Consider the following 12598-nt stretch of genomic DNA (forward strand, 5'->3'; position numbering starts at 1 on the left):
ATGGAAAAGCTACAATCAGCAGCAGGAAGGCCTCACACTGTCTCAGGAACTTTATTCTGCTTTATAAATTTGTCATCAGAAAGAGAATTACCAGCCTTCCCATGAAGGTTTTGACCATGTATCTCCACAAACCCGTAAGAAAGAAAAGCAATCTGAAACCAGGGATGTGTTAATTGAGGCACAAAGAAGGAAATGTCCAATTATCTTTAAGGAGGGGAGGTAGAGGGAAGCGCTTCCAAGTCTAATGAGAAGGAACAGACAAGAGTAGGGGTGTTTTAGCTTGGAAGAACAAGATAGTTTTCTCCCTCCTCGATTCATCCTTTAAGGCAGAGGCTGTGACATCTAAGACACCAGAAAGAAGAGATGCTCCATTAAAGTTATTAGAGGGTCCTTAGAGTTTAAAACTGGAGAGAATATAGCTGATCCAAGCTGGAAAGCTGAAGCTGCCAGTGAAGGACTAAGGTCAGAGTATTTATAAGCATAATGTTCCCCAAAATATTCCTTAGCCAGAGCGGAAGAATCATAGGTCGTGTTTTCTCACAGACTGGTCCACTTTGAGAGCTGGTGACACATGTCTAATAGAAAGTAGAATCTTCCAGAGACAGTAGTTGTCAAAATCTAGATCTCTCCCAAACAGGGAACTATGCTGGAATCTCAGAGCTTGTAACACCACTAAACTCCCATGCAGACAAGAAGTGTGAAGTTTGTTTACCAGGAAAAGAAGAAAACCTGCATAACTGCTTAAAATACAAGTACCATTGGATAGAGAACATTTACTAGTTCCAGTAACAGGGCATTAAACCCAAAGCCTTAGGAGCCCAGGGATAGCCTGCACACTGGTCAGACTTATATCAGGGGAACACCAGAATGTCCTGAATTTTGGTAAGATTTCTTCTTATATTTGCCCAGAACTCAGGGCAGCAACATTCAGCATAGTAGGATCTTTTTTATGAAGAAATCAGAGCTGGATGAAGGGTGGTGGTTTGGTCCATGCACTAAACAACTAAACTAAACTACCTGAATCACCTTACTGGCTGCAAGTTACTCTGATAAACCAGGCAGCATCTTTCCTCATCTTGAAATCAGAGAACAGGTCAGCTGGCAATCAGCCCAGGCTGGGAAACTCTGGGAATTCTAAGCAGAGGGTCACTCACAGTAGAGATTTAAGCAAACAAATCAATGAATGCACAACCTCATCCTGCAAAATGCAATGGATAAAGACATTTAATCATTTTGTGCTGGCCAGATAAGAACTGTCCGACAGCCTGCCAGACCTTTTCTCTAGACTTTCTGGATGATTAGTCACGAAAAAAACCCTAAACAAAACAACTTACCACACAAACACACACACTCTATCAGATGCTGAATGTCCAACTGTCCAGCATAAACAAGAAAATAAGGCTGTCTCTTGGGTGCTAGAAGAAATGAAACACCTCAATCTTTCCGATTTAAAACCCCCAAATTTCTGCCAGAAATTTCTGACTAGCTGTAGCTTTCTCAAGTTGCTGGAAAGGGTTCTTCACTGCAGTCAAGGCTCCTGTGGATCATGGAGCAGCATTCCAGGCCCAGGGGGTCTCCTTCCCAGTGTTTAGCCTGCCCTCAATAACCATGGTCTCAAACTCCTTACTAAAGTCCTAAGGACAGGAACAGTTAAACCAAAAATATGCTGCAAATTAAGAGTGATGAGGAAGGTATTTCAAGAAATCCCAGATTAATGTAGGCTGTTATTAGACTGAGGCAAAACATTTCTAGAGAAACTCAACCATCGGAGCCCATATCAGAAGCCAGTCCATGAAGGTATCCAGCTGCATGTGTTCAGTGTGATTTCAGTACAGTCCTTTAAACACTGACCTCTGCATGACAGGTGAGACCCCACCTGGAGTCCTGTGTCCAGCCCTGGGGCCACAATATAAAAAAGATATGGAGCTGCTGGAGCCATGGAGAGGCCACGGAGATGCTGCCAGGGCTGGAGCCCCTCTGCTCTGGAGCCAGGCTGGGAGAGCTGGGGGGGTTCACCTGGAGAAGGCTTCAGGGAGACCTGAGAGCCCCTTGCAGGGCTTAAAGGGGCTCCAGGAGAGCTGGAGAGGGACTGGGGACAAGGGATGGAGGGACAGGACACAGGGAATGGCTTCCCACTGCCAGAGGGCAGGGATGGATGGGATATTGGGAAGGAATTCCTGGCTGTGAGGGTGAGGAGACCCTGACACAGGTTGCCCAGAGAAGCTGTGGCTGCCCCTGGATCCCTGGAAGTGTTGAAGTCCAGGTTGGATGGGGTTTGGAGCAACCTGGGACAGTGGAAGGTGTCCCTGCCCATGGCAGGGGGGTGGAATGAGATGATCTTTAAGGCCCTTTCCAACCCAAACTAGTCCATGATCCTATGCCTGTCCTATAGGTCTCAAAATAAAGTGACAGGCAGGTCCATCAGACCAGAGTTCCTTCCCTACAGAAAAGCTGCATTCAGAATCCAGAAGCGAGTGATGTAATCACCATCCTGTAGCACTGAGAGTCTTGAACAGCAACAAAATCTAAGCAAGAACAAGTTGCAGTTTGTCATAAAGTGCCTCCTGAGTACACAGTGAGCGCTCAGGGCAGAATGTTCTCACATTCTGTCCAGGCCAGAAACAGGGAGGTGGGTGCCAAGGTGTTGTCAGAGAAAGTTCTTTTTTTCCGTGAGACAGAACAGAGTTTGCTTCACTCTTTATGTCTGAACCTGGAAGCGTGAGGGCATTCTGAGGGCACGGCCAAGCTCGACATGTGCAGTACACCCCTCCAGTTTGGTTCCTATTATCACCACAAATAACCTGTGTTTGATCTCACATCCTTTTATTTGGTGGGGTTTTTTGAAGAATTACCAGTTTTGTGTTGTCTTCTGTATTTCACTGTGCAGCCTACTGAGCTGTACAGACAGTGTTCTGCACCAGTAAGATCCACTTTTGAACTTTCAGAGCATTTCATAAAACCAGTACTAGAAGAATAAGATCTGTTGATAACAGCCTAGAGGTACAGGAAGCACAGAAGATAAAACCAAAGCCATGTGGAAAAACTAGAACACTGTGATAATTTGCAAGTAAGGCTATTCAGTATTTATAGATATAAAGGCATGCCTTTAAGGAAAAGGAACAGTGCTGCGAACTGAGAAGCCATTATATAAAAATGAAATCTGAAACTGAAATAACAACCCCTCCAAAAACATGTCAGTAAAAGCCAGGCCAACCTTCACTATCCTGTGACCATCATTCAGTTGCTACAGCAAACCAAATGCCTTTGGAAAACATACAGAGAATTAATTTAAAGCAGAAGTGGCTAATCAATTACAATTTCAATATTCCAAATCAGAATGTGGGCAGGATCCTTTTTTTACCACTGCCAACTAAAAATAAGTGCTTGCTGTAGATTTCAGTAACTCCCAGTCCCTGCTGCCAGGTCCGCAAGAGGTGTGTAAAACCACCTGAATTCAAAGTAATTGCTCTTATTTCAGACTGAGTTTGAAATTCAGTCACCACCAAGTTACTGGTGGCCGGCTTTCAACTTCATTGATACTTCTTAGATTAACCCAAAGTTGGAGGTGCAGTCATTTTCTGATTGTAAAAACGATCTACTTTGCACAGAAGCAAAAGCAGCACTGCCACCCCTGAGACACAGCCACAGCATAAACAACACAGCCTGCAACCACAGGAAGGCTTTGCCTGTGTGCATTAACTGATCTTTATTGCTCTGTCTGCCTCCCTGAGACACAGAGGAACGAGCAGAGCTATGAAGGCTGAGCCCAGAGGTACAGAATACCTGTGTTTAAATTCATGTCCTCCCACTATCAACAGACACACAGTGAGCACACTTAATAAAGTCAAGGGAGCACCTCAGCCCATCCTGAAGCTGAAACAGAGAGGCAGGATTGGGTTGCCTAAACCTAAGAAACGAGGGCTCCGAGAGGCCCTCAGGCACCCAAGATGCTTTAGTCTGAAATCAAACTCTCTCAAAACCAAGTAGAATTTTTATTCTGTGAATAACTAAGGATCATAAAACCTACAGCTGTTCCACAGTCCTCTTGTGTTTCTACCCAACCATGGGTGGAAAACCTGTAAATGCTGACGTTTATTTCAGTCCATACATACACCAATATAAAAACACAAAGTTGAGAAGTTCCAAATCCAGCCATTTAATTTAGATTTAAAATAACTTTAAAATCTGCTTCACTATTCCAGAAGCAGTAATATTCAGAAATCTTCCTTTAAAAAAAAAACCCAAAACAAGTGACCCAATTTCTTCTTCTAATCCACAGAAGCCCTTTTTCGAAACATTCTTTTCCATAGGTATGAAAACCAAAGCACAGTGATGTGTTCCTCAGAGAAAAGGAGCACGTCAGTGTATCACATATATACCACACCAAAAGAGATAAATCTCTTAATGGCCACCACCTGCTCCCTCAAAAATGCTTAGGCTAAAGGAAACATATTCCCTCAAGTTACCATCCTCTGAAGTTCGAGATTCATAACGAACATGCAGATTCTAAAATATTTTAAGCAGTAAACATTTTAGAAAGCAGTAAGAATTTTAGACACAGAATAAAGAAAGCGTTTCCCTTTGCCCTGAACTCAGCGTTAACTGAGACGGATACCGTGAAATTTCCTATCTCTTCTGCAAAAAAAAAAAAGCCTTTCTGGAACAGATTTGAAGGGTAAGATAATTTGCAAGTCTCTGACCACAGAATAGAATGGCACAATTGTTTGGGTTGGAAAGAACCTTTTAAGATCATCGAGATCCTATGTCAGAACCAGTGTTGACCTGGAGAACCAGGATCTGAACCTAATCCTCGTTCTTCCAAGGGAATATATGTCTGGTGTAAGAAAATCTGGGTCACAAATATCTGCTGCTTAGATCTGATCAAACAGTATGCGAAATCACGAGTACTCCCTCAATCTTGTACTACAACATTGCCAGGCAACAGTAGTACTGTTAGATAATTAGATCTATGTAAATCTTCCTCCACAGAACAAACATGCTTTTCCCAGCTGAATAAAATTTTTTCTAGAGTTCCACCAGCACAGTCTAAGGTGTAACCTCTCTACAAGCCTGCAATGGATAGGGAAAAGTTCCATCTGGCCTCTCTCCCCATCCTCTGTGTCCATGAACAGCAGTGGAAAATCTTCTATTCTCAAGGATGATCACAGAATCCTGTAGGTTGGAAAAGCCCTCTGAGATCGTCAAGTCCAACCCTTCCCCCAGCACTGCCAAGGCCACCACTAACCCAAGTCCCCCAAGTGCCACAACTACCTGTCTCGTGACGTGGAAGACCATAGCTTTAAGTGGAAGTTAAAACAATATTTATTTGGAATGATCTGTGTCTACTTCTCTTGCCAGAGCAGAGATAAACACCAAAGATTCCCATGCTCCAGTTTTTTTGGTCAGTTCTCAAAACAAGAAGAGAATTCACCTGTTAGCTAATAAATTTCTGTTCATACAACTACAGTGACTTTTGCAGTAAGAGGTTTGGGTTTTACCTGATTAGTTCTGATCTTCCCAATAAAAGGGAAGACACTATTAATTTCATTTTCAGGTTTGCCAGTGCTGCATTTCAACCATTTGGAGCTATTATCATGATGTTTCACCCTGAGCAATATTTAAAGTTTCAAGCCATCTCTGTCAGTCCCAGTTCTGCAGGTCACTCTCCCAAACCTGTGTTTGCCACCCAAATTGACATGACAGGGTGTGAGGAAAGCCACGCTTACTTACACAGGAACATCTGCAAATTCTTCTGCCGTTATTAATGCCATTTTTTTAATGACTTTTTTTGGTTTTGCAGGTTGCTTGGCAGGTTCAGGTTCTGCCGCTTTCGTTTGCTCTTCGTGTTTCACATTGGCACAGGGAAGCTGTGAAATGAATGAATATTAAGTGTATAAATAGCAGATAAGTAGTGAGGAGAATTCCACTACATTATCGAGTCTGCTTACTCACAGATGTAAATCCTAATCCACCTGTTAAGCTGGATGAACACAATTAATGACATTCCACAAAACAAAAGCAAACACAGCAAGCCCACTCCCATTTCAAACTGCATCCTTCAGGTGACTTCATCACAGCTCTTGGTTTCTCTGCTCCAGAGGCTGCTAGCAGGTGAGTTGCAAGCAGTCCAAACGCAGCACGGCGCAACTCAGAATTCAATGTACCATTACATTTCACAGAACACGAGGCCTGGCTTTTTATCAGATGAACCACAGCACAGAGCTGCAGATTTGAAAGACTTCAGAGCTCTTTGAAACAAGTTCAAATCTTGGAAAGCCTGACTCATCCATTAATCTTTTGAGGCAAATAAATTCAACAACATCCAGCAGATCGGGATTTTTTTAGTATTTTCTTTTTTTTTTTTTTAGGCAAGATCCCCAAAGTCAAAGAATTTCCTGCTCTGAGTGGTTTTTAGAGCATAATTTTTTAAAATTCACCCTTCCTCTAAAGGCTCAGCTTAGAGCCTCAAACCCAGAGTGATTTCCCACCCACCCACCCAGAGGCTCCTTGGCATGAGGACAGCAAAGGGGATACATTTGGCTGTTGGAGCATATGGACATTATTGGGATGTGCAACAAAATTAACTAAAGCAGTACAGAGCTGACCTGGCACAAGAAACTGATTCTCCACTTTGATCTGACCTTCCTACAAGAGATTCTTGTTTGATGTGGGACCCCACAGCCAGTGAACGGCACAGCAGTGCCCCCACCATCTGCGGGCCCCGGGGCTGGGATTTGAGGTGTCACTTGATGTGACACACCCAAGCCCAGTGTCCCAGTCCCAGGGAAGAAAAGTGCCACCTGCTGGACTCTCCCTGGCTGGTGACAGGGACAGAAGGAGCTCAGCACCCTGACACAACACAGAGCCCTTCTGAAACCCTGGACACCAGTAGGTAAACCTCCTCCGATGTAAACATCTAAAAAACATCTGTTTTGGTCAGAACAACAACATGAATCCCAGTATCCTTGGAGATAGCAGGGAATGTCAACAAAGAGGAGGGAAGGGAAGCAGGGGGGATTCTGGGTGGTATTGGAGGTGGGTTTGGAATGGAAGGATAAAAACAAGGACAGAGGGAAGAGAGTTCACATCTTGAAACTTCACTCCTCCCATGCTCCAGTCTCCTGGCATCCATCCTACTGCAACAATGGTTCTACGTGGTTCCTCATCCCCAGGTGCTTTTGCTTTGTGATCCCACCGAATCCCTTGACCCTGTACTGCTGCAGTGACGTGGTGCAGATATAGTTCACCACGACCTGAACCATGAGAAGAAAGAACTGACGCTTGTTTACAAAATCTGGCCTTGGCATAATGAGAAACTGCTCTCAGTAAACACCTGGGATAAAAAGGTTTTGAGAGACATCGAACTTGCTTTTTATTTCAGTGAGATTCCTCTGGTAAACAAGAAAAGAAAACCCCCAAGAACACAGGAGAGAAACAATAGCTAAAGCCATGAATCGTTCAATTCATCTGTGTGGGTGTCTTCATTCTCTCGGGGGTTTCAAGGCCTGTCTCTCCAGCCTTCAAGTGCTGGCTCTCCTTTCTGTATTATCTCATGACAGTCACCCAACAGTCCATTAGTACCCCCGTCCCCACCCATTCGGGGACATAAGGGAACAGAAATGGAGGAGGTCAGTGGAGGAAGGTTTGGGGAAGAGGACTGAAAACATCTCGGCAGTGGTACGGTGGATTCTGATCAATTATGCCCTGTCTTGCACTTCCTTAACCCTCCACTGCACAACACGGTGAACACCAAGAAGTGACAAGGTGGGGACAAAAGGAGAAAGCACGTTTTGACAAAAGGCATTAACATATAATGTGTTATTACCCAGGAGAAACCAACAACAAACTGACACTGACAGAACAGCAGTTGTGAGCTGGCAGAGCACAGTCTGCAGAAAATTATCAGAAAAGCTTGGTTGGTTTTACATACGTGGTTCTGTCCAGAATGGGAAGGACCAGCTAAAGTCATTTCGCAATTATCTTCTTGATCACAAGCAGGACAATATTGGAAGGGAAACCAACACCCCAAAGAATCTTTCTGATATCAGAGGTAGCACAATCACTAAATAAGCCTCATTTGCATCTAGACAATTTCCAGGAGCTGACACAAACTTAGGACAAAGGGTTTCCTGAATTAAGAAAGCAGGTTTCAACAAGGAAGGCAGAACCTCATCGGTAATTTCTGAAGGATTTCTATTCTTTCACACACACACAAAGGAACACTTAAATTGAAAAGGAACCAGACACCTCTAGACACATTTTGAGAGACTGTTTCCTAATCCGAGGGCTCATGTCCAAAGAGCTGCAATCAGAAGCAGCTCCTACAAAAGTCATCTCTCCACCAGCTAAGACTAATCCGAGTTTCAATAAAATCAGTACCTACACCAATGGGAATGTTGCTATGCACCAACTAAAATTACAGCTAACTTTTCTCTTCTGGAACCCTACTTCCACATACTTAACCTTTTGCTTTGCTGGAATGCACCTGTAATGTTTTCAGCCTGAGGCTTGTCTGGCATCAGGAACCAGACCAAGGTATAAAGCTGAGATACTGAGGGCACATATTGGAAGCACTGAATTAAAACAGACTGAACTGCCTTCTGACAAGGCTGGAAACAAGTCTTGGGATCCCCAGACACTGGGACTCCGGAAGAGACCCCCCACCTGGCACACACTAACATCACTCATAAATAAAAAAGCAATTCCAAGAGGCCAGAGAAAGAGTTGAGAAACCCACTCAGAGTTACAATTGTCTTGGAAGCCTTCTGAATAACAGCTGTCGTTTCACACACTTGTGAGCCATTCTCACACTTGAGCTACTTGGTTCTGAACAGCTCCTTACCACAGCCCTCTCCAAGGCAGGGGATGTCATGGCTAACCTGAAATAAATGTTGCAGGGAAAGGAGAACAAAAAAACCCCGACTATAATTCAAAGCCCCACAGAAAGATGATCAAGTCACAGGATTTTTTTAAATTATGTTTGGAAGGACTGTGGTGAGCTTCACTTCTGATGACCTAGCACTGGGATTACTAACCCACCCTTCAATCCACAGGCACCACAGTTATAAAATCAGTGTGTTTGTGATTTCAAAGCAAGGAGTGTTTGCATTCATAGAAGCCCTTGCTTTCTACTGCACTTATGGACTTTACCTGATGGATTTTTTAGGGTGGTAGCATGAGCCTGGATAAGAGCAAACTCCAGAATCAATAGATTACAATACCCTTGGCTCCCAAAATTTCAGAGTTAACGTAGAGTGAAAGGAGCAAAGCTGCACAGTGCTGCAACTGGACACTGCCAGGAGCAGCCTGACACCCTCCATGCCCATGTACCACGTACGTGTTCCGAGTTCGCTTAGGCAGGTGGGGAGGAATGTGTTCAAGGAGGTGCTGTGCTTCTTTTAGGTTTCTCTTGGCAGCCTGCTGGAGCTCCTGAAATTAATGTGAGACTTCATCAGAAAGCTTAACCTACTGACGTCAGGCAAGTAAAATCAGGACAATACTAAATTAATTTTCAGCTTTATTAAGAGGTGTCCTTTGCTCCCTCCCTGTCATCTTGCCTCTTTACCCCATCATTTCCCAACAGGAGCTAGTAAAGCTCAGAGAAACAGAGCGAGGAGTGTCTTGTCCTTGCCCTCGAAGTGCCTGAGAAATTTGAGCAGGCAAATGCAAATCTTTAGCAATGCACAACTAGCAAGGTCTGGATAGGGGAGTGGTGGTAGTGACGAAGAGATACCACAGCACACTCAGCTACATTCCCCAAACAACCCATTCCCCAAAGATTTAACACATGAAGGCACTGCAGACACACACTAGAATAGATAAATATTCTAATTAAACAGTTTTTGTAGTTATTGGAAAGCTGTATAAGTTGAACTGTTCTTTAGATCACAGTATCTATTATGATAAAAACATGTTTTCGAGGTCAATGATAAAGACATGCTTCTAACGGCCTCCAGCTGAAGGAGGGAAGGTTTAGATTATGTATTAGAAAGAAATTCCTCCCTGTGAGGGTGGTGAGGCCCTGGCACAGATTGTTGCCTAGAGCAGCTGTGGCTGCCCCTGGATCCCTGGAAGTGTCCAAGGCCAGGCTAGATAGGGCTTGGAGCAACCCAGGACAGTGTAAAGTGTCCCTGCCCATGGCAGGGGGTTGGAACAAGATAAGCTTTAACGTCTCTTCCAAACCAAACCATTCTGTGATTCTATGATTCCACGTATAAACCTTGAAAAACAAAATTTTTAATGTTCTTTAGCTGGAGAACTGCTTAATAAGCCATCAGTAAGGCTGTTCCAAGCCCCAGTTTCTCTTCTAAGAACATGCATCCAAACATACCACTGAGGATCAAGAAAAAAAACAACTACACACTTATCAAAGACTCCTCTTGTAGTATTTTACGAACAAGAAAAAAAAATATTACTTGTAGCATATGCTTCATTTTTTCTTGCTGATTAACTTCAGTTTCCATTTTATTCAGGAGATCATTCAAGAGGATCACATCTTTTCCTATTTTCTGGAGAAGAACTTTGAGGCATTTTTCTTCACCTGTCAAAAAGAGAATGTTAAGCCACAAAACCTCCAACAAAAAAAAAAAAACCAAAATCCCATTTCCCTCCCCTCCACAAGCGGTGATTACCTATTAACTCTATACTCCCCAGCTGCCATATCCTCCCACCCAGGAGAAGCAGCAAGTCAAGCTTTCGTACTCCACACAGCCAACAGAGCTCATGGAATCATTCAGTTTGGAAAAGCCCTCTAAGACCATGGAGTCCAACTGTACCCCAGCACTGCCAAGGCCACCACTAACTCATGTCCCCAGGTGCCACATCCACACAGCTTTTAACCCCCTCCTGGGATGGGGACTCCCTGAGCAGCCTGTGCCAGGGCTGGACAACCCTTTCCATGAAGCAGTTGTTCCCAAGATCCAACATAACCCCCCCTGGCACAATCTGAGGCCATTTCCCCTTGTCCGATCCCTTGTTCCCTGGCAGCAGAGCCCGAGATCCCCCCCGCAGCTCCCCTCCTCCTGACAGAGAGTTGCAGAGCCAGAAGGTCCCCCCTGAGCCTCCTTTTCTCCAGGCTGAGCCCCCCCAGCTGCTCCTGACCCTTCCCCAGCTCCCTTCTGTTCTCCAGCCCCTGTTTTTCTTGAAGCGGGGTGCAAACCCAAACCCCACTGTTAATCTCATTTACCTATTTTTCTTAATTGTAAATATTTTTTAATATTCGAAATCTTCGTGTTGATGTGTAAGCAGAAATCTTCCAGCAATGAGGATTCCATATCCTCCATCATCACACTGAAGGGCAACAAAAATAGAGGCAGGAATTTAAAAAAGGCCCAACCTGAAACACTGTGCACAAAAGCAGAGTTTTCAGAAGGACCCCAATCTGCCGAAGAAGCAAAGGGAACTTAAATGAAGCAGTAAATATTGTAATTCCCCTTTGTCTTACTGAATTTTGAAGGCAGGAGAGGAAGCACAAAGTGAGTGACATCAGACAATAAATTTCCCTGAACTCTGGAGATCAATGCAGTGTGTTATATCAGTGCAGCAATTCCTCATGAAACCGGGAACATCCTTATTATATTGAAGTGCCCACTAATGAAGGAGTTGGTAATTTACTGAAATAATCAAGAAGTACCTGCTTTATCCAAAGGAGTTATTTAAGTTTCTCTCAAGGAGATTACATCAGTGATTAATATTTAAAGGTGTGTTTGAAAAAAAAAAAAAAACAAAAGAAATTGTGTTAGCAGAGTATGGAGGCACAAGAAGAGCATTATACATCGACTACAGTCTATAGTAATACAATCGTTAACCCTATTATAGACAATAGTTGATAAGGTTATAAAACGCGACAAAAACCTCGCATTTAGCGCAGTTATCGCCGTGGCCCTTGCACTGAGCGCTTACACAGCTCCCTCCGGCGGCTCGCACGTGGAAACGAAGCTTTCACTTATCTTTTAGCTTACAACACCGCCGAACTACCGCGCTTTGCTAACTCGGCTGTCGGACAGCCGCCGCTCTTACCGCGTTCCATACCTGAGGGAAGCCGGTATTCCGAGAGGGATCGGGACGCCCTGAGGGGTGGCCGAGGTCACCTGCGCACACGCGGCGGCGGCGGCGGCGCCCGTTCCTCCTCGTGGCGCACGGGACTCAGCGCGAGCGCTCCCCCAGCGCCAGCCCCGCTCTCGGCTCCGCGGGGGCCGGAGAGGTATCAGGGGAGCGGCGGGGATAGGGAAAAAGCGGCGGGGCGAGGGGGAAAAGCGGGTCCCGCTCGTTCGAATCCGCCGCGCTCGGCGGGCGTTGGGCAGGGTGGGGAGGGCGTGTGCGCGGCAGCGCCGAGCGGGCAGGAGGGAGGAGCGCGGAGGGGGAGGGCGGGAGCTCCGAAGGGAGCGGGAGCTCTTCTCGACACACAGCGGTTTAGTCTGGAAAGGACGCACCGTTTATTCTGCGCCGGGGGTGCAAGGCGGAGCTCTCCACAAAACCCGCCAAAGCGTAAAAAGGTACTTCTATGTAGTAAAAAAATACACGAATCCGCCCTCCTAATGCATAGTCCCCGCCTGCCTTATGCATATTTATTTGGGTGATGTAATCTTACGCGCTTGCT

The 12598-nt window shown here is 45.0% G+C and overlaps 1 protein-coding gene across 1 annotated transcript; it reads right to left on the bottom strand.

Annotated features, from left to right (window-relative positions):
• Window positions 1-5792: 5792 nt before the first annotated feature.
• On the bottom strand, window positions 5793-12068 carry LOC114070941 (spindle and kinetochore-associated protein 1-like). Its single transcript, XM_027908570.1, has 5 exons — window positions 12031-12068; window positions 11186-11289; window positions 10416-10540; window positions 9338-9429; window positions 5793-5867 (listed from the first exon to the last, which is right to left on the bottom strand). Exons 2-5 carry the CDS (start codon window positions 11283-11285, stop codon window positions 5849-5851), a joined length of 336 nt encoding a protein of 111 aa, XP_027764371.1. The 5' UTR covers window positions 11286-11289; window positions 12031-12068; the 3' UTR covers window positions 5793-5848.
• Window positions 12069-12598: the final 530 nt, after the last annotated feature.

Source organism: Empidonax traillii, unplaced genomic scaffold (genome assembly GCF_003031625.1).
Source record: "Empidonax traillii isolate 1590-97213 ecotype Southwest subspecies unplaced genomic scaffold, ASM303162v1 scaffold1754:size64653, whole genome shotgun sequence".
In the NCBI taxonomy this organism is placed as follows: Eukaryota; Metazoa; Chordata; class Aves; order Passeriformes; family Tyrannidae; genus Empidonax; species Empidonax traillii.

What these genes read in the sequence shown, in the direction of transcription:
- LOC114070941 (XM_027908570.1), bottom strand. Translation starts at nt 11,285, where the DNA reads ATGATGGAGGATATGGAATCCTCATTGCTGGAAGATTTCTGCTTACAC. An exon ending in TTTACAATTAAGAAAAATAG is followed by an intron (nt 10,541 to 11,185) that starts GTAAATGAGATT and finishes TCTTTTTGACAG; the next exon opens with GTGAAGAAAAATGCCTCAAA. An exon ending in AAATGAAGCATATGCTACAA is followed by an intron (nt 9,430 to 10,415) that starts GTAATATTTTTT and finishes CATTAATTTCAG; the next exon opens with GAGCTCCAGCAGGCTGCCAA.